Source organism: Phaseolus vulgaris, chromosome 9 (assembly GCF_051622355.1).
Source record: "Phaseolus vulgaris cultivar YP4 chromosome 9, ASM5162235v1, whole genome shotgun sequence".
Lineage (NCBI taxonomy): Eukaryota > Viridiplantae > Streptophyta > Magnoliopsida > Fabales > Fabaceae > Phaseolus > Phaseolus vulgaris.
In genome coordinates this window covers 25,388,397-25,410,955 of record NC_143506.1, presented here as the reverse complement: position 1 = coordinate 25,410,955, position 22,559 = coordinate 25,388,397, and the positions used below count along the sequence as shown (strand labels likewise).

The 22,559-nt window shown below is 33.6% G+C and overlaps 1 protein-coding gene and 1 pseudogene across 5 annotated transcripts; one reads left to right on the top strand and one right to left on the bottom strand.

Annotated features, from left to right (window-relative positions):
• Positions 1-4,428: 4,428 nt before the first annotated feature.
• LOC137821220 (putative magnesium transporter NIPA6) lies at positions 4,429-21,440 on the top strand. 5 transcript variants are annotated; one of them, XM_090295326.1, is made up of 11 exons: positions 4,429-4,561; positions 4,665-4,751; positions 4,831-4,887; positions 5,071-5,153; positions 5,241-5,331; positions 5,413-5,573; positions 10,482-10,609; positions 10,723-10,860; positions 11,333-11,425; positions 11,533-11,650; positions 20,813-21,440. In XM_090295326.1, exons 6-11 carry the CDS (start codon positions 5,432-5,434, stop codon positions 20,941-20,943), a joined length of 750 nt encoding a protein of 249 aa, XP_090151452.1. In that variant the 5' UTR covers positions 4,429-4,561; positions 4,665-4,751; positions 4,831-4,887; positions 5,071-5,153; positions 5,241-5,331; positions 5,413-5,431; the 3' UTR covers positions 20,944-21,440. The 5 variants fall into 5 exon arrangements, with proteins under 5 accessions (XP_090151452.1, XP_090151451.1, XP_068481808.1 ...); XM_090295325.1 differs by having other exon boundaries at positions 4,971-5,153; XM_068625707.2 differs by lacking the exon at positions 5,071-5,153.
• LOC150025223 (uncharacterized) lies at positions 8,710-9,907 on the bottom strand (annotated as a pseudogene).
• Positions 21,441-22,559: the final 1,119 nt, after the last annotated feature.

The window sequence follows — 22,559 nt, the reverse complement described above, 5'->3', positions numbered from 1 at the left end:
CAATTCAACCAATACAAATATTCCATATCACAATGAATTAAACATCAAATCAAGATAATCTCATTTAAATCAAAATTAATCAAAATATTAATTTATGAAAAGCTTGTTTAAATTTATGTGAACAAGTCACCATCACATCCAGATTGTTTAACCTAAAGTTCTATTGAAAACTAAACTAGTTTCCCGTATTTGTTTATATTACTCAACATCAAACCAAAATTCTAAACTCAAGGATAAATCTTTGTTTGGAGCTGACCCAAACATTGACATAGTCTATAAGGAGTTCAATGAAAAAAATATTTTGTCTGGAACTGAATCGGACTTTGTTCAAATAACTTGTGAAGACTTGCAATAAAACAAGAAGATCAAAAGTTTAAACAACTTCATGAGGTAGAAAAATTGAAAATAAAAATAACAGTACTCCTTAGGTTTATTTTGTCAAAATATCATGTAAGGGGTACATTGACCTTAACACAAATGTCCTTTCTTCCATTTTTCTTCATATATTTTGTTGTACGTGTTTCATTCATTTTATTTTTTGATTTTTTTTTCATAGGATAGCTCAAAAGGATATTAGTATATTAAAAACATAAATTTTTGAAGAAAACCTTAATCTTTAAAAACATAATAAAATGACCATATTACATCGACAAAGAAAATATTTTGCATGCTTATATCACTTGATCGAGGTAATTTGTCTTCCTATTCCTATTCCTGTTCTATTTCTTCTACATTGTGTTCTCCATTTTATGTGGTGTCTAACTTACCTACATTAGGTAATAAGATCCACCATAATGGTACCACACAACCCAATTCTTTTGTTTTTTCACCATGTTTACATATCCTTTAGATTTTATTCTTTTGCATTGTCCTTATGTTTTGTACTTTTTACAAGTGGATACATGACCCAGGTGGAACATGCTCACCTTGTTCCATTCATAAGGTGGCACCCTATTTTGGATTTGAGGTCATATCCTTTTGAATAGGGGGAACCTGATGGAGGATCATCCCCACTCCCCAAGCCATCATACACTAAGTTAAGAGTGGATAACAACCTCGAGATATATAGAATATATATTTGTCTTCGCTTGTATTAAACTTGTAAAAAGTATAGTAGATAATTCTCTAAATCCTGTATTTTTAAACCATTTTTTGAGTAGGTTGTTAAATAATTTCACTTGTCATACAAGCAAGGCTTTCTAAGAGCATCTTAAGAAGTTCGGGCGACATCTTATTAGACTATTATAACTGACTGTGGTTAAGCTTGCTTAACTAGAGTTATGGTATATTAAGTAGCAAGCTACCTCCATCTTCTTTTCACCTTTTGTATTTAAATTTGCAATTAATTGAATGAAGTGTTATGAATTTCAAACTCCTTCTCTTCCAAATCTCCATTTGTTAGAGAGCCTCCAAAGCCTAGTGAATCCCTAAAAAGTTGATCAAACCTCTTTCTAGTCCTAAGCACCAAGAATACTCCAACTCCTTAGTAAACCCTCTCACCTTTGTTGCATGATTCATTCATTTCGCTACCATTCCAATCATCTTCCATAATTCATAGTCTTGGACTCCATCACACTGTAATTTTTTGTTTTCAATTACACGAATTGAGTTCATGTTCAATTCCATCCCTCTTTTATAACCAATTGTCGCTACATCTATCTTTTCCTAATCATATTTGTTCAAATTAAGTATTGCAAATATCCTTTGAATATATTGTGAATATATCTAAATCTTTTCTAAATATAAACAATTTGAAAAAAAATAAAAATCTCAAATACTTTTGTTTTAGGTATCACATATTATTTGAAATAAACAAATTTTCTGATTATGTTTTGATTTGATTTTATTGACACATATTGAACATACTTTTGAATTAGTTTCTTAAACAAATTTGAAGCAAAGACAAATTGAAAGATTACAAATTTAAGCTTTCTATTTTTGAGCGTTCAGCACAAAAAGATGAAGATATGAATATATTGCAATATCCAAACTTAACCAATTTAAGTGTCAAAGGACAATTTCAAAAAGTTATATAAGGGGATTGAAGGTGAAGAATGATAAGTGCCAATGTGTAGTTTTTATGATTGAGAAAATTGAACACTTTGGAACTTAATTGTTGCTTAATGTAAGAAAATTACCCTAATCTAAGAATTATTGAATCTGATTATATATTTTGAACCAAGAAACAAATGAAGAAATTTAATCTCAATTTTTGTGTAAATTGCAGATGAATATGAAGCATTGAAAGTATGTATTCAAACTGGCATTGAAAGAAAAAAAAACTGAATTGGATCACAAGAAGATTTAGCTCAAGCTAAAATTGTCCAGAGTTGATTAAAAGTGCAGTACAATTTTAGCCCAGGCTAGAATTGTTAACTCAAGCTAAAATTGTCCAGAGTTGATTAAAGGTGCAGTACTGATCTAGCTCAGGCTAGAATCGCTAGCTCAAGCTAAAAATGCACCGAAAGATCTAGCTTAAGCTAAAACAGGCTAGCTTGAGCTAAAGTTGATTATATAAATTCTGAAACATAACTCAAAACCAGCAATGGAAAACAGATTGGGTTTTTTAGAGAGAGACTAGTGAGAGAAAGAGAAGAAACCTCTGTTCTTAGGAGAAGAACTTGCTCAAATCAGCCCTTCTTATGCAATCCAGATCAAGAATGAAGATCGGAGGAGCTGTCATGAGTGGCTAAGTTCTTTCTAACTTGGGATTGAATGTAATTTATCTTGATCAAATGTATTCTTGGTGATATATATATAAAATTCTCTTTTCTACTTGTTCTTGGTATTTTCGTTTTATGCTTATTGCTTGATTCTGTCTGATCAATAGAGTCTTTTTTATCCTTAAATTTAACTGGAAAGTACCTTTAAGGATCTGAAATAAACGAAAATACTTGATAACTTGTAATGTTAGGAATAGATTTCAGGTTATTGATTGCATTGTAATTTTGTTCCTAAAGCTGGATGATTTGTTAAATATCTGAGGAATCAGTGTTTGAGAAATTATCTTATGAATTTCATATGTGAGGAATCAAGATGAATGACTTTAAATTAAGCATAAAGAATAAGTAGTTTTGAGTATTATATATTGTATTATTCAAAATACAGATGATTGAGATAAACGCAATTCAATCCCAAGTATCTTTCTCTACATTTGATAAGTTGGTTTTGTTACGCCTTAAATCAAACCCTAACTCTCCGAGTTATTTGTGAAATCTTTAATTTGGTTATGAACAAAGTCTCAAAATTATTTTTTATATTCAATGAGTTTTAAAACAGAACATCTTAATTAGAATTGTTCCTTGTGGGTTCGGCATTCGTACTTTAAAGAGTACTATATTACAGTTGATTCGGTACACTTGCCGAGAAAAATCAACAAAGAACAAAAGCAAGGCAAGTTGAGCAATTTAAATTATTAAAGCAATCTTATTGAAAATACAAGAGTTATAATGATCGTCTAATCTAACTATTAAAGTGTCTAGTCTTTTGGGTTGTGTGGAAAACCATTGTAATTCTTCACTTTGTGAAGTTATACCTATGTGAGCTTCTTTATGCTATATCTGAAATTGTTCTTTATTTTCTTGAGAGTGATATTTATTTTATTTTGAGATTTCTTAATCTTAGGAGAAGGTTAAGAAGGTATAATCTAGAAATGTATAAATAGTCATTGTAACTTAAGATATATGAATACTTGTTGTAATCTAAAGATGTGAGAATACTTATTATTACTAAGTGTGTTCGTAGTGGAAACTCTTAAGCAGTTTCTTAAAGGGACCAAATGCAACATGAGTTTAGGTCAACCAAAATAAGTTTTTGTGTGCTGATTTCTCATTATTTTTGTTGTTGTTTATCGTCTTATTCTTTATTAGACAACTAGTTAGAAGATGGAAGAAAATATTTTTCTAGACAATCTAATTTGTTTATCTGTTGTGAAAAAAAATCTAAATCTCCATTCAACATTTCTTTTTGAAACCAACCACACCTAAAAACGTGCTTCCAAGTATGAATTACCTATTTTCAAAAAAAGTAAATAGTTCATTATGATGAAAGCGAAACAAAATTGCACAATTTACTTAAAAAAAGAAAGAACGTAAACAACACTCCTTTCAAATCATTAAATCTGCAATACCTTTTTTAAAATTAATCATAAAATCTTATAAACTAATTGTTTCAATTAAACAATAGAGGTTTTCATAAAAATATACTTTTAAATAATAATAATAATAATTATTCATATTTTAGATTATTATAAATAATTTATTATTTTAAATAATTCGTTATATTAAAATGAACATAATTTTGTTTAGTAATGGCTTGTGTTATGAGGAAACCAGCTTATACACGGCATAACAGTTGACACTTAAGTTTGCATCATCAATTAAAAATAAATAAAAAACACTTTCTCTCTCTGTTTCTCCCTCCTCCCAAAATGCGTTCAAAATCAAAACCACCCGTCAATTCCACCTCATTGACCAAAGAGGACAGTAAAATAACACAGCGCGTCCCGCCAGAAAACCAAAACGCGAATTTCATCTTCTCTCACTCTCGTTCTTGCATTCTTGTAATTTAAACTCTTATCTAGGGTTTCAAATCACTGTTCATTTTGTTGTCATTTCAATGCACAGAAACCATGTTCTCCACTAATCTCACTGGTTTCGTCTTAGCTATCGTTTCCAGCGCTTTCATCGGCTCCAGCTTCATCATCAAGAAGAAAGGCCTCCAACGTGCCACTCTCAACGGCTCACGTGCCAGTTACCTCTCTCTCTCTCTCACGCACTCGTTTATTGCGCTTTCAGTGCCATTTTCCTCTTCCTAATTCCTCATTTTCAGGTGGCGGCGGCTACGGTTACTTGCTACAACCTCTTTGGTGGCTCGGAATGGTTACCAGTCAGTACCTAGCTAATTTTGTTTACGCTTAATTACATTTTTAGTCACCTAATTGCCTAAATCGTGTGAGTTTGGTATCTCAGGTTTTAATTGTGTCAATCGAGTTCTTCGACATTTTTATCGTTTACAGTTCCATTGGATATTTAACGAAATTAGCTAACGTCACTAATTGGATGAAAAAAGGATGAAGAGAATTGAGAAAACTGGAAGGAGCAATTGACACAGTTAGAAAATTGAGACCGAAATTGTTTGTGATGGACACAAATGTAATTAAGGCTTTTATTTATTTATTTATTTATTTTTTCACTTTCTTTTCTATTCTTCCTGGTTTCAGCTTCGTTTTTGTTTTTTAGTGATTGTAGGAGAGATAGCGAACTTTGTGGCATACGTGTATGCCCCTGCTGTGCTTGTCACACCGCTTGGTGCTTTGAGTATTATTGTTAGGTAAGATAAAATTCTTGCAGATTTTTTATTCTTTTTCTAAATAAACTGGTTAATTTTATTGTTTTGTGTGGGAATGTGTAGTGCTGTCTTGGCGCATTGCATGTTGAACGAGAAGCTGCAGAAAATGGGCATGCTTGGATGTCTTCTGTGCATTGTGGGGTCCACTGAGATTGTGCTCCATGCGCCTCAAGAGAAGTCCCTTACTTCTGTAGATGAAATATGGCAGTTGGCACTTCAACCCGGTATGCAGTTGCCTGTCCAGGTTTTATTGTTTGTATCTGCGATGAAATGCAGATTGTGTGAGGTATAGCGACAGCTAACAATATCATAGCTGGATTTGTTTTCTTACTTGAATAAATGAGGTGGAGAAAGTACCGTGTATTCAACTTACTCTGTTTTTACCTTTTATTGATGTATGTATGTGTGTGTGACACTTACTTGAAACCCTAACCTTAAAGCTTGGTACATACAAAAGAAATAATAATAAAATAACATTACATTTCAATACTCCCTCCAGCTGAAGCATATAGATGATATACACCAAGCTTGGAACATATAAACTGAATCTTAGGTTCTCCTATAGATTTAACTAGAATGTGTGCGAGTTGTTCATTAGAGCTGACAAACTTAGTAATAAGACAATTAATCTCTATATGTTTAGTTCTCTCATGAAACACCGGATTACAGGCAATATGAAGAACTGCCTAATTGAGATAATATAACTTCATATGCTCATTTTCACAAAATTTGAACTCTTGAAGGAGTTGTTTAATCCACACAAGTTTACATATACCTAGGGCCATAGATCTATATTCAGCATATGCACTAATTCAAGCAACAACACTTTGCTTCTTACTTTTCCAAGATATAACTTTCCCTCGAAGGAATACACAATATCTTGTGCTAGATCTCCTCTCAATGGGACAACCAGCCCAATTGGCATCACAATACCCTAAGACTTGAGTATTTACCTTGTTCTCATACAACAATCCTAGTCCTGGATTCCATTTTACTTATTTGAGAACGCGAATCACAACATTTCAATGACCAATATGTGGGTTCTGCATAAATTGACTCACAACTCCCATTGGACAAGAAAGATCATGTCTTTTATAGTGAGATAAATGAGTTTTCCCACCAACTTTCTATATTTCTCAGGGTTTGAGAAAAATTCACCTTGGTCTCATTAACTTTTTGATTTGAGTCCATAAGACTATCGATGAGCTTGCAATTTGTCAGGCCTATCTCCTCCAAAATATCAAGAACATATTTTCTTTGTGAAATAATGACACTTTTTGATTGCGCCACTTCAATACCAAGAAAAAGTTTTTAGATAACTTAGATCGTTGGTCTACAGGCGGTTGAATAAATACTTTTTTTATTGAGCAATTCCAGTGATATCATTTTTTGTAATAACAATATCATCAACATAGACTATAAGAAAAACACACTTCCCAAAAGAAGTATGACAATTAAACATTGAATGATATCTTAAAAAATTTTATAAACAAAATATGGATTATGAATGGATCAAATACCTTTTCCAAGAGCAATAGGTCAAGCATAATTAGAGTCAGGAGAAGGTGAGGAGGATGAAAGATCCATGGTATGAAAATCTGGTGGTGGAGGAATTGTGTCATGAGGATCTTCAGGCAATGGTGAAGGAGTTATTTGTGCCCGATGCTGATAAGTGAGAAGAGGTGGTGGAATAATGTCATCTCATATGCACTTTGAGTTTGAGTTTGAGAGGAAGTAGGAATAATCAACGGATCATAGCATTGTACATGAAGGACATGTTGAATAGATGAACAATGTTCCATGGAGGACAAGAAAAAAGTGTATTCTCAAAGAAGGTAACATCAATAGACATATAATACCTTTTTGTTAAGGGAGAATAACATTTATACTTGAAGATGAGAGTATCCCAAAAAGACACACTTAATATCCTTTGCAGAAAGCTTGTCAAAACCTGGAGAGACATTATGAACAAAACAAGTACACCCAAACACACGAGGAGAGACATGATATAGAGGGTCATTTGGAAAAATTATAGAGTGAGGAACTTTATTTTCAAGAGAGGAAGAAGACATCCTATTGATTAGGAAACAAACAATGAGAAATGTATCTCCCTAATGATGAACAAGAACATTAGTATTCAACATTAGAGAGCGCGCAGTTTCAATAAAATGTCTATTCTTCCTCTATGCTATACCATTTTGTTGTGGAGTGTGAGGACATGTTGACTTATGTAAAGCTCCCTAGGAAGATAAGAATGAAGAAGAATGAAAAAAACGCAATAGAAAAATATTCCTTAGCATTATCACTTATGAGAATTTTAATCATCTTTCAAAATTGGTTCTTAATTTCATTGAAGAAAGACATAAATAAGGATAAAAGTTCATATCTATCTTTCATTAAATAAATTGAAGTACATCGATATAATTAAGGTTACACAATAATTAAAGCTAAAAGAAGTGACACAAATTGGTCCTCAAATATCATAATGAATATTAGAAAGATAGAATTACACCGTGTTTTAGACTTTTTAGGAAAAGAATATCTAATATGTTTTTCTAATTGACAAGATTCACAATTTAAAACTTGAATGTGTTTAAGACTAGGAACCTTCGTCTTCAACTTAGATAAACTTGGGTGGCCCAAATGACCATGCAAAATTTTTAGGGTTGAAGGTGCAAAACTAGATATTGAGGGGCATGGTTTTAGATAATAAAGACCTCGTGACTCGTGTCCTTCTCCAATCAGACGATGGTACCATGTTCCTTTATAGCAAAGGAATTAGCAGTAAATGTTACAATAGTTTAAAGAATGAGTCAATTGACTTAGAGAGATTAAATTGTAAGGATAATGAGGAATGAACAAGACAAAATTTAAATTTAGTAGATGGGTTAAAGAAACTTGGCCAACTCCTTGAGATGCCACTGTGGATCCATTGGCAACAATAACAAGATGAGGAATTTTTGGGGAAGAAATTGAGCTATTAAGAAGTGGACTTTAAGCTTAACTTAACCTTATAAAATCGGCTTATAAGGTGAGGTTTGCACTCACTTATATCCTAAGAAATGATCTTATCTTTAGTTAATGTGAGATTTTCAACACCCTCTCTCACGTCGAGGCTACCAACTCGTGCGTGAGATTATATATTATGGGTGATCTAATAGCGGTCCGATATCAGGTGACCTGACTTTGATATTATATTAAAAAGTGGACTTTAAGTCTAACTCAACCTTATAAAAATCGACTTATAAGATGAGATTTGCAACCACTTATATCCAAAGAAATGTCCTTATCTCTAGTTGACGTGGAATCTCCAACAGGAGGAGAATGAAGTAATATTACTAAAGATATGGTTTAGGGCACCTGAATCAAGAATCTGTTGACTTTGACCTTCCACATATTGAAAAATTGCATGCTGTTGACACACTTGACATTAAGAGGATTGACCAAGATTGATGGATTTCCCAGACTTGTACTTCAAAAATTCTTGGACTCTTCAACAAACGTTTGGATTCTAAATTTTCATATTTAGACATATGAACAACTTTTTTTTGGAGAACAATGCAAGGAATAATAGTTCTCTTGGGTATGACCCATTTTCTTGCAATATGAGCATTGAGGATGCCCATTCTGGCCACCACGTCCTCATTGGTTGTCACGACCTACTCCTCTTCCTTGTGGTTCTACCATTGTTGTTGCTTCAATAACATCAGCTGAGTTTTCATCTTTTAACAAGGTAGGCACTCGAAGAAGTCTAGCAACTAAGTTGTCTGTCGAAGGAATCTGATCACCAACTAAAATTTGGTTATGTATATGATCAAAATCCAAGTGTAGGCTTCTCAGAATTAAGACCATGTAGCTTATCGAGTATTTTTTGTTGATATCCTCCACTGAATCAACCAAAACAAATCTCTTCAATTCTTCTACTGCAGCTACGGGTGACAATGGTCGGGGTGGGTTTGAGTTTGACTATTCCATCTCCATCCCCAAAGAAAAATTTTATTCCCATCCCCATCCTCATCCTCATACCCAACGCGTATGATTTTTTTGTCCCATCCCTTCCATTTGGGAACAGATATACCTGTACCCAACCCCTGACTATTCCAAATATTAATTAAATATTTTTTTATAAAAAATAAAAATCACAACAAATGAAACATGTTATTATCAAATATTCAATATTAAAAAGATACCCATTTTCTTTTCCGCAATGTCAAATATCAAGAAAGAAATTATAATTGTTTAAATATCAAATGAGAGTATCAAATAATAATTAGATAAAGGTCAAACAAGTATAAAAAAAAAGTAAAAATATCAAATGTATAACCTAAAAATAAGTTATGAAACTAAGGACCAAAGAAAAGTTAACACAAGTTTTAGGTTACGTAATAAATTAAAGTTGTATTAGTAATTTAAAACGGAGATGAGTATGAGGACGAAAATGGGTATTGGAACAGGGTGAATATGTACATACCCATACCCATACTCAGTCAATGCTGGGATTTCTCATCAAATTCGGGACGAGTTCAGACAATACCCACGGAACAAGTTCATTTGCCATCTCTAACTACAACTCGAGCCTTTTCTACATGTGAGATAATGTCATGATTGGTCTGTCTGAGAGAAACTACTCTTTGAGTTGCATCAAAGAGACGTTGAATGTCATTAGCAAAAATACTTGCGCTTTTTCCTAAAAGGAAGAACATGTATGAAATGATCTCAGAATTTCTAAGATATTATGTTCAACTGATTGCCTTAAAACTGTGCATAATTGGAAGTCCAGTTTCTGCCACTGAGGTTTTTCTTCATCCGAAATAGCGGTGACATCCTTCTCCAAATGGTCATGGTATCTTTGACCAAGGAACCATAACTCTACGGATGCAGACCAAGATAAATAGTTTTTTCAGTTGAACTTTGTTGTGGTAATAGTAGGAGAGATACTTACTTGAAACCTTAACCCTAACGCTGGGTATATACAAAAGAAATAATGACAAAATAACATTACATTTCAACAGTTATGTATGGCTGATGTTTCTGTTTTCTGTTTTTTCAAAAGAAATAATAATAAAATAACATTACATTACATTTCAACAGTTATGTGTGGATGATGTTTCTGCTTTCTTTTTTTCATCCAGAATTCCTGATGTACACAGCTTCGGTGATTGCTGTTGCGTTCTTTTTGATTTTGTATTGTGCTCCCCGCTATGGCCAGACTAATATCTTAGTTTATGTTGGAATATGCTCCATAATTGGATCCTTAACTGTAAGTCACTCTTTGCACCCTTATCTTTGAAGTTCTAATATAACAGTCGAAAAAATTCAATGCAAGGGTTCACCTTTTCTTTTGCACTTCTGATAGAATGTATTGTTTCTCAGGTCATGAGCATAAAAGCTATTGGCATTGCTATAAGACTTACGATTGAGGGTGCAGACCAGTTTGCTCACGTTCAAACATGGATATTTACGATGGTTGCTATTTCCTGCATCGTTACTCAGTTAAATTATCTTAATATGGTATGTGTCGCTCTTAACATTTGTGTGAACATAATTTTGGAACTTGAACTATAAAGTTAAAGCCTAAGTTTATCCTTTCTCTAGAAGAAATTACATTAATCTCCTGTGTTGGATTTCTCTAGAAGAAATTTATGTTAGAAAGCATTTTAGTTTGTACAAGAAAGGGAATCATACTTTTAAAGGCTTTGTGGCATCTGTTTTCTTCTTCAGCTGCTGCCTATTGTCAACATTCTTGTTTTAAAGTTTTCATCCAAAATATTTGCATATTATTATATCAATTAAAGAAGCATTTTGTTAGTTATGAGCTGATTTAGAAGTTTAAGAAACTTGAACTAGGTCACCATAACTGATAGTATTAAATTCCTGATTCCTAGTTACAAGATTGTTGTTTCCGTGGCATTCAGTGACCATTTTCTTGCTGGTCAGTCTTCAAACTGGGCTTTTGTGTTCACGAACTCTTGCATGACTGCAGGCATTAGATACTTTTAACACAGCAGTTGTTTCTCCGATCTACTATGCCTTGTTCACATCTTTTACAATATTAGCTAGTGCAATCATGTTTAAGGTAGGTATTTCGTTGAAACAAAATGAAAAATGCATTTAAAGAGACATCGTAATGATCAAGTTATTAATTATCTCTTGTATCCTGCTTCTTCTGCTTTTATAATTTAGGACTATTCTGGTCAAAGTGTAAGCAGTATCGCATCAGAGCTATGTGGTTTCATTACTGTTTTATCTGGAACAACTGTATTACACAGCACAAGAGAGCCAGATCCTCCAGTTAACACAGGTAAATCATTGTATTGAGCTGCAATAAAAGATTTTATCAATATTTGGTAGCTGGGCCCGTAATAAAGTCTGATCTGAGGCTAAATTTTATATCATATAAAAAAATGCTCATATGTCATGTTGACTTCTTACTCTATTCTGCCATGAGTAGTTGTTGCCACGGAATAGATACTTTAGTTTTTGTATAAATTATTAGAGTAACTAGCAAGGTTGCCAAATGAAGCTCTTATTTGGGATTGGAAAGGGAGGTGAAAGACATAAATTGCCGGGTAGTAAGATCTTACCTAAAATACAAATCTGTTTCATGAAAAAAATAGTATTTAATGAATATTGATATTGTATTTAAGAAAAACTTTATTTCCACCTTTCTCTCTCTCTCTCTTTTCTTTAGTATTACTTAAATGTAAGAATATATTTGAAATCTTAATTTGAAATCAATAAAAAAGGAGAAAAGTGGAAATGAAAAAGGGAGCACAATATTACATGTCAAAAGGGAAAAGAAAATAGAGAAGAAGAAAAAAAGTTGTAACCCAAAAGAACCCTTTTGAGAAGAAGAACTTGTTTCATTATTTTGAGCATTAAGTAGAGTTGCTCAAATGGAAATTGAGCTAGTTCAATAGAAGTGAAAAAGTGGAGCGAAGAACAAATCTGTTAAGGAACACCTAGAGGGGAAATACTAGTGTAGTAGATGTGAAGCTCACTAAAGTCTCAACAGAGACTGATCCTACGGGAGTCAAAATATGTTTTGTTAAAGAACAAAGAACTCAAAGAACAAGTTGCAAGTCTTGAGGTGAATTCAAAGAGTTCGAGCAGAGGTGGTCGAAAAATGTCACTTAGTGCAAATGGGAGAGAAGAAGGGTTAAGGGGAAAAGCCTAATAAAATGTATTCCCTTCCAAGTTACACAACTTGACTTGTGAATTCACCGACCTAAAACACAAAGAAGCTCAACAATCCTGCTATCGAGCAACTTGGTGATTTTGCTTTGATCCTACGTAGAACAATGATGTATAGAGTTTTTGTTACAGTCATGTAAATTTAGTAGCGGTGGATGTTAGGTTTAATTAGATTGATTATATATGTATGTTATTAGCCTAAAATATGGTAACTTAATTTTTAATTATGTCCTCAATATTTGTAATTATGTTTTGTGCCTTATAGCTTCGCTATAGTCTAAACACACGAAATTCATCTAATGCTCTCTTGTTTCTTGCTCTCTCTCAACATGGTATTAGAGCCTAACAAGAGGTTGATTTTGGGATATCCCAATGATTACACTATTCATCGGAATCTATTTTTTTCCTGTCACTGTTTCTTTACCAGCTGAGAAGTCAATTGTTGGTTGTCGATGGGTGTATATGGTCAAGGTTGGTCCAGACAACAATGTTAATTGACTTAAGGCTTGTCTTGTCGCAAGCTATACTTAAACCTTTGTTAGATTATGGGAGTAATTTTTCTCTTGTTGCCAAAATGTCTTTTATGTGATTATTCCTACCTATTGTTGCCATTCATCATGGCCTCTCACCAATTGGATATCAAGAATATATTTTTACTTAGTGATTAACTCGAGCAAGTCTACATGCAACAACCTTCTTTCTTTGTTGTTTAGGAGGAGTTTTCTAGTCTTGTATATCAATTGTTTATACAACCTCAAACAACAACCTAAAACATGATTCAATTGATTTAGTACTATATTCAACAATTTGGTGTGATTCAGAGCGAGACTACCATGTTATCTTCTATTGCCACCAAGGTTGTCAAACTCGAAAGTCTATATAAACTTGTGGGAGCTCTGTAAACTCGTAAACTCGTAAGAGTTTATTTCATATGAAAAAAAAATCAATAATATAATTAATCAAAATAATTGAAACAAATAAGTGTTTTAAGTGAAGTCCTAATAATAGTAGCAATATTTGTTATTTCATGCTTAAGATGCTCAAGTTTGAATTTAGTTGCCTTAAAATGAACTAAAAGTCTGTTATTTTCTGGGATAAAAGTATACTCTTAGTATTGATATTTAGTGTTGAATGCTTTTATGTACATCTGATTCCATTATTTCCCAATTAAAGACTTTTTTTTTTCATTCTATGATTCACTTTCAGCCTTAGATTAAACTAAGGTCGACCATCAACTGAACGGGTCTAGTTCGGCTAGATTCCAACCTTAGAATAAACTAAGGTTGACTGTTGAATGAACGGGTCTAGCTCGGCTAGATTTCAGCCTTAGATTAAACTAAGGTTGACCATCGACTGAATAGGTTTAGCTCGGCTAGATTCCAGCCTTAGATTAATTGACTAAATGGGTCTAGCTCAACTAGATTCCAACCTTAGAATAAACTAAGATTGACCATCGACTGATCGGGTCTAGCTCGATTAGATTCCAGCCTTATATTAAACTAAGGTTGACCGTCAATGGAGTAAATCAGTTAATATCTGACCATGGAAGCAACAAAACAACGAACATCAAGCAATTGAATGATTAAAATGAACTACATGAGAGTTGAAGGTTGATCTGTTAAGGTATTTAATATTTTCCTACACTTGATATTTTTATGCCTCAAAAATCAATATTTTCGTACGCTCATAGAATGCTTAGGATTTTTCAGACTTTATTTAATGTTTTTTCAAATATTCTGCCTTTAGACGTGCATACTTAATGTTTTCATCTTCTAAGTAAAGATATTGTGATACTTTAAATGATAGAACAAAAACATGGTAATAACACAACATAGAGTATAAGCTTGAAACAAATACTATTAAGCTAAAGACTTAGAAGCTCAGAATGTAACTTGCGGAAAGAAGAAAAGAACACTATTCTTCTTCCACCAGTTGTCCATTTACAACAACCTTACAAGGGTCCATGGCAGAAAGATCCAAATCAGGGCAAAACGATAATAAAGAATATGACCTTAAATTGATCAACACAACTTACATCGTAATTTATTTCTTGTTTTTTTGCTAAATAAACCTCTTTGCCTCGTCTCGACTTGAGGCTGGGGGTTGTGTACCGGTAGTTGGTATGATCTCCTATTAATAAGGAATGTAACTTATCTAAAGTCGGTTATAGGGCCTATTAATTATTAACAAAAGAGATTCAATAAAACTACCCAAAATCTTAGCCAAGAATAAAAGAATATCTACTAGTGGTACTTGAAATAAGTTGAGAAAACACAAACTTTAAAAATTACATAATGTAAGTTAAGATTCAGAAGATAACAGACAACTAACTAGGGCCTATGAAATGCATCTCTCACTATGAGGGGACTCAACTTGAATGCTTTGGTTTGAAGCCATTTAAACTTTGAACCTGGACAGTAGTAAATCAGTTCCTCAAATCTCCATGTAAGGAACATTAGGACATAATGACTTGCATTGTTCAATACATCGAAGGAGTTCCAAGAAAAGGTCTTTTGTACGAAGACAAAGGACACATTTGAGTTGTGGGATATTCTGATTCAAATTGGACAAACTCCCCCATTGATAGAAGGTCCACTTTTGGCTTTTTTATATTTGGCAAAGATAACATTTGCCTCCGGGAAAAATAGAAAGTGAGTGTTGTAGCCTGAGGTTCAAACACTCCTCTTAAATGGCGTGTCCGTGTCGGACACGTATCTGTGAAATGTCTAATTCAAAAAATATTTGTTAGATTTTTTATAATTCTTATACGGTTCTAACACAATTTTAAAAAAGAGAAATACATTCATTTTCTAAAAACTCAAACTTATTGTATAAATTTTTATTACGATTATAAAAATAAGGAACAAATCTTTCGAACCAGCCATGAAAAACATTTTTCTGCTCAAAAAAAAATCTGAAGTATACTTGTGTAGATAAATCCTTATTGTCAATTTATATAATTCATAATTATATAAAATATAGATCTATGTTCTCGTGTCCTACATTTTAGAAATTATACATATCTTCGTGTTCGTGTCCATGTTGTATCAGTGTCTTACTACATAGGTTGTAACTAGGTAGGCAAAGTATCAAGTTATGGCTATATAGCCACTTAGAAGCTTATATGGCTCAAAAATGGAAAGAAAAAGAAATAGATGGAATATATTTCTGAGTTCACTTACAAATGTGATTACAGTCTCTATTTATAGACTGTTTTACAACCTAATTAAAGAAAGAAATAATAGGCAATGAAAGCCAGAAATAATGAGTGTTTAAAGCTTTACAAATCAAATAAAATCAAATCACTAACAAATCTGTCCTAATAAATATAAAATGGAATCTGCACTTAATTATAACATAATTCTCCTGATTATGCAACACTCCCCCTCAAGTTGGTGAATGTATATCTATCATTCCCAACTTGCAAGTAAGATCTTCGAATTGTTTTGTGGGAAGTCCCTTAGTAAACATATCTGCCAATTGGAGTCTTGAAGGGATGTACTCAGTGGCTATAAGACCATCATCCAACTTCTCTTTAATAAAATGTCGGTCTATCTCTACGTGCTTTGTTCGATCATGTTGAACCGGATTGTGTGCAATACTGATAGCGGACTTATTATCACATGCCAAACCCATAGGAGCTTCATATTTTATTTTTAGGTCATCAAGTATGATCTTCATCCATAAGAGTTCACACACCCCTTGAGCCATGGCTCTAAATTCTGCCTCTGCACTTGATCTTGCAACTACATTTTGCTTCTTGCTCCTCCATGTCACCAGATTTCCACCCAAGAACATGCAGTAGCCTGTGGTGGATCTCCTATCAACAATCGATCCTGCATAGTCAGCATCAGTATATACTTTCATGGATAAGTTTTCCCCCTTTTTGAATAGCAATCCTTTTCCTGGAGAGGCTTTTAAGTATTGAATAATTTTATCTACTGCCTGCAAGTGTCTTTCTCTTGGATCATGCATAAATTGACTAACCACACTAACTGCATAGGCTATATCTGGCCTAGTGTGTGAAAGATAAATGAGTTTTCCCACAAGTCTTTGATATTGTGTCTTCTCCACTTTTGGGTTTTCCTCATCATTCCCAATCCTATGATTTTGCTCTATTGGCACTCCAGTGGGCTTACAACCCAACTTACCAATCTCTTTGAGAAGATCAAGGATGTATTTCCTTTGAGAAATAAAGATGCCCTGTCTCGAGTAAGCAACCTCTATCCCAAGGAAGTACTTCAACTTCCCAAGATCCTTCATTTCAAATTGAGCAGCTAGTCTCTCCCTCAAATTTTGTTTTTCAATCTCATCATCACCTGTAATAATCATATCATCTACATAGACCAAAAGTAGAGTGAGTTTACCATTCTGAGAATGTTTTATAAACAGAGTATGGTCACCTTGGCTTTGTCGGTACCCTAAAGATACCATAGCTTGAGTAAACCTTCCAAACCAAGCACGAGGTGATTGTTTAAGACCATATAGGGCCTTCTTAAGTCTGCACGCCTTATTCCCTTCATTAACAATACCATAACCAGGTGGAATCTCCATGTATACTTCTTCCTCCAAGCTTCCATGCAAGAAGGCATTTTTAACATCAAATTGATGCATTGCCCAACCAAAGTGTGCTGCCAGGGAGAGAATAATCCTGACGGTATTCATTTTTGCCACTGGAGCAAAAGTCTCCTCATAATCGATCCCATAGGTTTGAGTGTACCCTTTTGCAACCAACCTTGCTTTATACCGATCCAGTGTGCCATCAGACTTATACTTAATTGTGTATATCCACCTACAACCCACTGCTTTCTTATCTTTTGGTCTCTCTACAATCTCCCAAGTCTCATTCCTTTCTAACGCGCTCATTTCTTCATTCATGGCTCGAATCCAGTTCTCATCTTTTAAGGCTTCTTGTACCGATGAAGGGATTTTGATAGAATCAATAGCTGAAAGAAAACTCTGGTGCTGCATAGAAAGTTTTTCTGTAGACACAAATTGGGATATAGGATATTTGGCACAAGATCTTTTTTCTTTTCTCAAGGCAATAGGTAAATCATTTAGGTTAGGTTCAAAAGCAGTATGTTCGACCAGGACGGGTTCTTGTTGCCTTCGCTGATATTGTTTTCCAAAATATTTGTCTTCATTATTCTTCTCTGGTAATGATGTTGGTGCAGGGTCTTTGTCATCCTCCCTAAGAACGAAATCCTGCAACAAAGGAAAAGGTGGCAACTCAAGGTCCTCAACTTCTTGAATACTCTCCCCCTGACGCTGAGAACTAGGAAAGAAAGACTCTGTTTCATGGAAGGTGACATCTTTAGAAATATACACTTTACGACTTTGAGGATGATAACATTTGTATCCCTTTTTGTTAGGGGCATAACCTAGGAAGACACATTTGATGGCACAAGGATCTAACTTACCCCGATAAGGACTATGAACATGGACAAAAGCAGGACAACCAAAGACACGATTCTGAAGACTATTCAACATGGGAATAGAAGGATAGAATGTGGTCATAACCTGAATAGGAGTAACACCCTCTAGAACCCGAGAGGGTAATCTATTAATCAAATAAGTGGCAGTCAAGACTGCTTCCCCCCAGTAAGATCTAGGAACAGATGTTTGGAAAAGTAAAGCTCGAGTAACCTCAAGGAGATGACGATTTTTCCTTTCAGCAACCCCATTTTGTTGAGGAGTGTCCACACAGGTTAATTCATGAACAACTCCATTTTCCTCAAGGAACTTGGAAAGGTTTTGGTTCACATATTCTCTTCCATTATCAGAACGCAATCTCTTAATTGGACTTTCAAATTGTGTTTGAATCATTCTGTAAAACTTTACAAACAAGTGAAAAACTTCAGACTTATCTTTCATGAGGAATATCCAAGTAACCCGAGTACAATCATCAATAAATGAAACAAACCATTTTGCACCTGAGATATTAGGAATAGATGAAGGTCCCCATACATCTGAATGAATAAGATCAAAAGGTTTAGAACTTTTATTACCATTGGGAGGAAAAGTTGTCTGATGGTGTTTAGCAAACTGACAAACATCACAATGAAATGACTCAGCAGACACTTTTGTAAATAAAACAGGAAATAAGGACTTTAGGGTACTAAATGGAGGATGACCAAGACGTCTGTGTTGAAGCCATATCTGAGAGGATGACCAAGATTCACGACCTTGCTGAAGATTAGAAGTGTGTGCCTGTAGTCTAACACCCTTTTTACTTTCTTCATGCTGTAAATAATATAACCCGCCCTGTTCTTTAGCAATTCCAATAGTCTTCCCCGTGGCAAGATCCTGAAAAACACAATGGGAAGGGAAAAATACCACTGCACAATTTAAATCTTGGGTAATTTTTTGAATAGACAAGAGGTTATTGGATAGTTTGGGAACATGAAGCACATTTTTTAAAGGAAATGAAGGTTGAAGGTGAATGTTACCACGACCATTAATGGGGGTAGTGGAACCATTAGCAACAGTAATATATGGCTTACCGGATAAAGTAGTGTAGGATGAAAAAAAAGAGGAATGAGGTGTCATATGATCAGTAGCACCAGAGTCTATAATCCAGATATTTTCAGTACTAGAAGCATTAAAGGATAAAAAACTAGAACTCTTACCACTCATAGTAAAGGAACAATAGCTAGATGGCTTACTAAGGGAGTCCATGAGAGTTCAAAACCAACTTTTTTCAGATTGGCAAAATTTGATCCTGTTCACGCACAAAAAAAAAAAAATCCGCCGGAAAAATTTTCCGGTGGCGGTTTCCGGCGGTCGGCGGCGGTTTCCGGCGAGCAGTGGCAGTTCCGGCGAGCGGTGCAGTTTCCGGCGAGCGACGGCAGTGGTGGTCGGTGGTGGTGGTCAGCGGTGGCCAATGGCGGTGGCAGTAACGGTCAATGGTGCAAGGTGGTGGTGGTGGTCAATGGAGAAAGGATAAGGAAAATAGAAAGTTGCAGCAATGAAGGCTGTCCAAAAAAAATAAAAAAAATAATTACAGCAATAAAGGCTGTCAAGGAAAATGATTACAGCAATGACGGCTGTCAAGGAAAATGATTACAGCAATGAAGGCTAAAAAAATTGCGGAAGCAGAGTCTCCTAGATCAGGAGCTCTGATACCAAGTGGAAAGAAAAAGAAATAGATGAAATATATTTCTGAGTTCACTTACAAATGTGATTACAGTCTCTATTTATAGACTGTTTTACAACCTAATTAAAGAAAGAAATAATAGGCAATGAAAGCCAGAAATAATGAGTGTTTAAAGCTTTACAAATCAAATAAAATCAAAAATCACTAACAAATCTGTCCTAATAAATATAAAATGGAATCTGCACTTAATTATAACATAATTCTCCTGATTATGCAACAAAGTTGTTTCAAGAACTAAAGTTTGGGAGTTTTACACAATTGTAACTTATATGTGAAACATTGAAGTTGATTGTCATTGAGAAAGTGATATTCAAGGAAATATCTACTAGTTTTGTCAATTCTCATGATCAACTAGTATATATATTCACTAAGTCACTAGGAGTCGGCTGATCAATCATATGTGTAACAAACATGGTCCATATAACCTATATCTCTAGCTTGAGGGGAGTGTTGCAATCTAATTAACAGGGGAGATAACATAATTATAAAAGAGTCAATAGTCACTTTACTACAACAAATATTGACATATTTCATTTTTAGTACAATAAGAAAAAAAAACTACAATCTTAGTACAATAACTCTAATTCTGTTAGTTTTTGTATACTAAGACTATAAATTTTTTTTATTGTATTAAAAATGAAATTTGATAATACCTGTTGTACTGAAAGGACCATTTACCATTATAAAATATTCAGTTACCCTTATTTTGGACTTATAATATAAATATAGAATCAATCTAATTAATCCTAATATCATTAGTTATTATATCTATAAGATTCTAATAGCAAGTATCAAGTGGGGTGGCCGCATAAATTATGTATACACATGCAATGACAAACAAGTTCTGCTTTGAAAATAAAGGTGCATTCAAAGGAGGTTAAACCAGAAAATGTTTGTGTCGAGGGCACATAGACAGCATTGACAAACTAAGATTTGTTTACATTACTTTAACATGTTTTGACTATGAGATTGGAATTTGTTTACTAGTTTATAGGTTTATTTAAAGTTGAGTTTAGAAGCTAATGTTGTTTTTCAGAAATCCATATTCTATTAATTTCCCTCTCCCTTCTGAGCAACCTGGGAGATACTGCCTAATTATTCTACAACATGCAGATTTATATAGTCCCTTATCTCCGAAAGTATCGTGGTATTCCCAAGGCAATGGTGAACCTTGGAAACAGAAGGAGGAAGAGGAATCACCCTTTAATTTAATTACAGTTATCCGGCAAGATCATTTCAAGTAATGCAGAATTCTTAGACTGTTAGAAAGATGTTAGATCTGTCTGTCGTTATATTGCCATTAAGACAGGGACTCGCATTTTTCTCGTTCAGAGCTCTTGGGACTTACTCAGCAAACTTATGTAAATTAAGCAATTGAAATGTGGCAAAGTGTGCGGTTTGGCTCTAACCCCATCTATTTCATTTAGCAAGATTCAAAGACAATCACATTGTGCAGGCGAGACGGTATAGTGCTCTCTTCTTGAGTGTTGTTCATTAGTTAGTATCATATGAAATGAAATCTTGATTCCTATCTTATAGGACATGTATATTTGAGTTTGCCGCAGCGGCGACACCATGATTATCTAGTTTTGCATTGTTCCCCCCTCTTCTATTTATTTCCCCAATTCTATTACTTCTGGTCCCCTCCATTAATTTATCTTTACAATGTGAAACATAGTTATGTATATAGATTAGTGTAATATAATTTTCATTATTTAATTAGAAGACCTTATTGTAGGTATATGAGTATGGATATCTATAATGTCCTGCAGTTGGAAGTTCATCTTTGCTTGGAAATTGTTACTGTTCTGAGCCATAACAAAGATACTTCGGCTTAAATTGTTTGTCCAAATAGATAAAAAACGTATTTGTCAGATATGTTAGTGATAAGTTTAAGCTAATATGTTATTGAGTTTAAATAAAACTAAACAATACTAATTTTTGTTTTCATTATTGTCCAATCATGATTATTATAATACTCAATAGAAAATTGTTTAGTTTTATAATAGTCATTTTAAAAGTCACACTAAAATATTTTCTATTGATTTATGACGCAAAAGTTGATCTTGATAATATACGAAAATTAAATTATATATTTGTTTGAATCGTAATAAACATTTAAATCTTAATTAGGAAAATTGCTTATGTTTGTACTAATTATTTTAAAATCATATTTAAAATAGTTTTTAGTTGACCAAATTTGGTTATGTATGTCATGATATTACAAATAAAAAAGCTTAACATATAATTCGTAATTGTAGAGTAATCAAACCACCCATGGGCTAATATTACTCTAGCAAAAACTTAAAAAGGAATTTTAAAATAAAATGAAAACTTTGGTAGTTAGCTAAAAGTAATTTCGTACTAAGTTTTAATGTCAATAGTTCTCGAGCTTTGAACTAGACTTGTACCATTAAATATTGAATGGTTATTGTGAGATATAAATGAATTTTATAACAACAACCTATAATCATTAGTAACTTATAATCTATTTAAGGTCTGGTTTATATGTTTTAAATATAATATTAAACAAATAATTATTGTCTGATTTATGAGCCTTAAATATTATATTAAATGAACCGTTATTGGTCTAAATGTATCCTGTTGTAATTGACTACAAGCTTCTAGAAATTAGGTCAAATGTAAGCACATGGGGGAGTTTTTTAGAATCTAGGTCAAAGGTGAACACATGGGTGATCTTCTAGAAACTAGGGTTTCTAAAAGCTTAAGCTAGCTTATTATTATTTTATCTTGGCCAATGTGAGCCCAATTGATTACAAATTAAACTTGTCTTAAAAAAATTAGAAGAAAAAATAATTAAGATGCTTGACCTAGTCTTGAATAGTCGTTTGTACTTGTG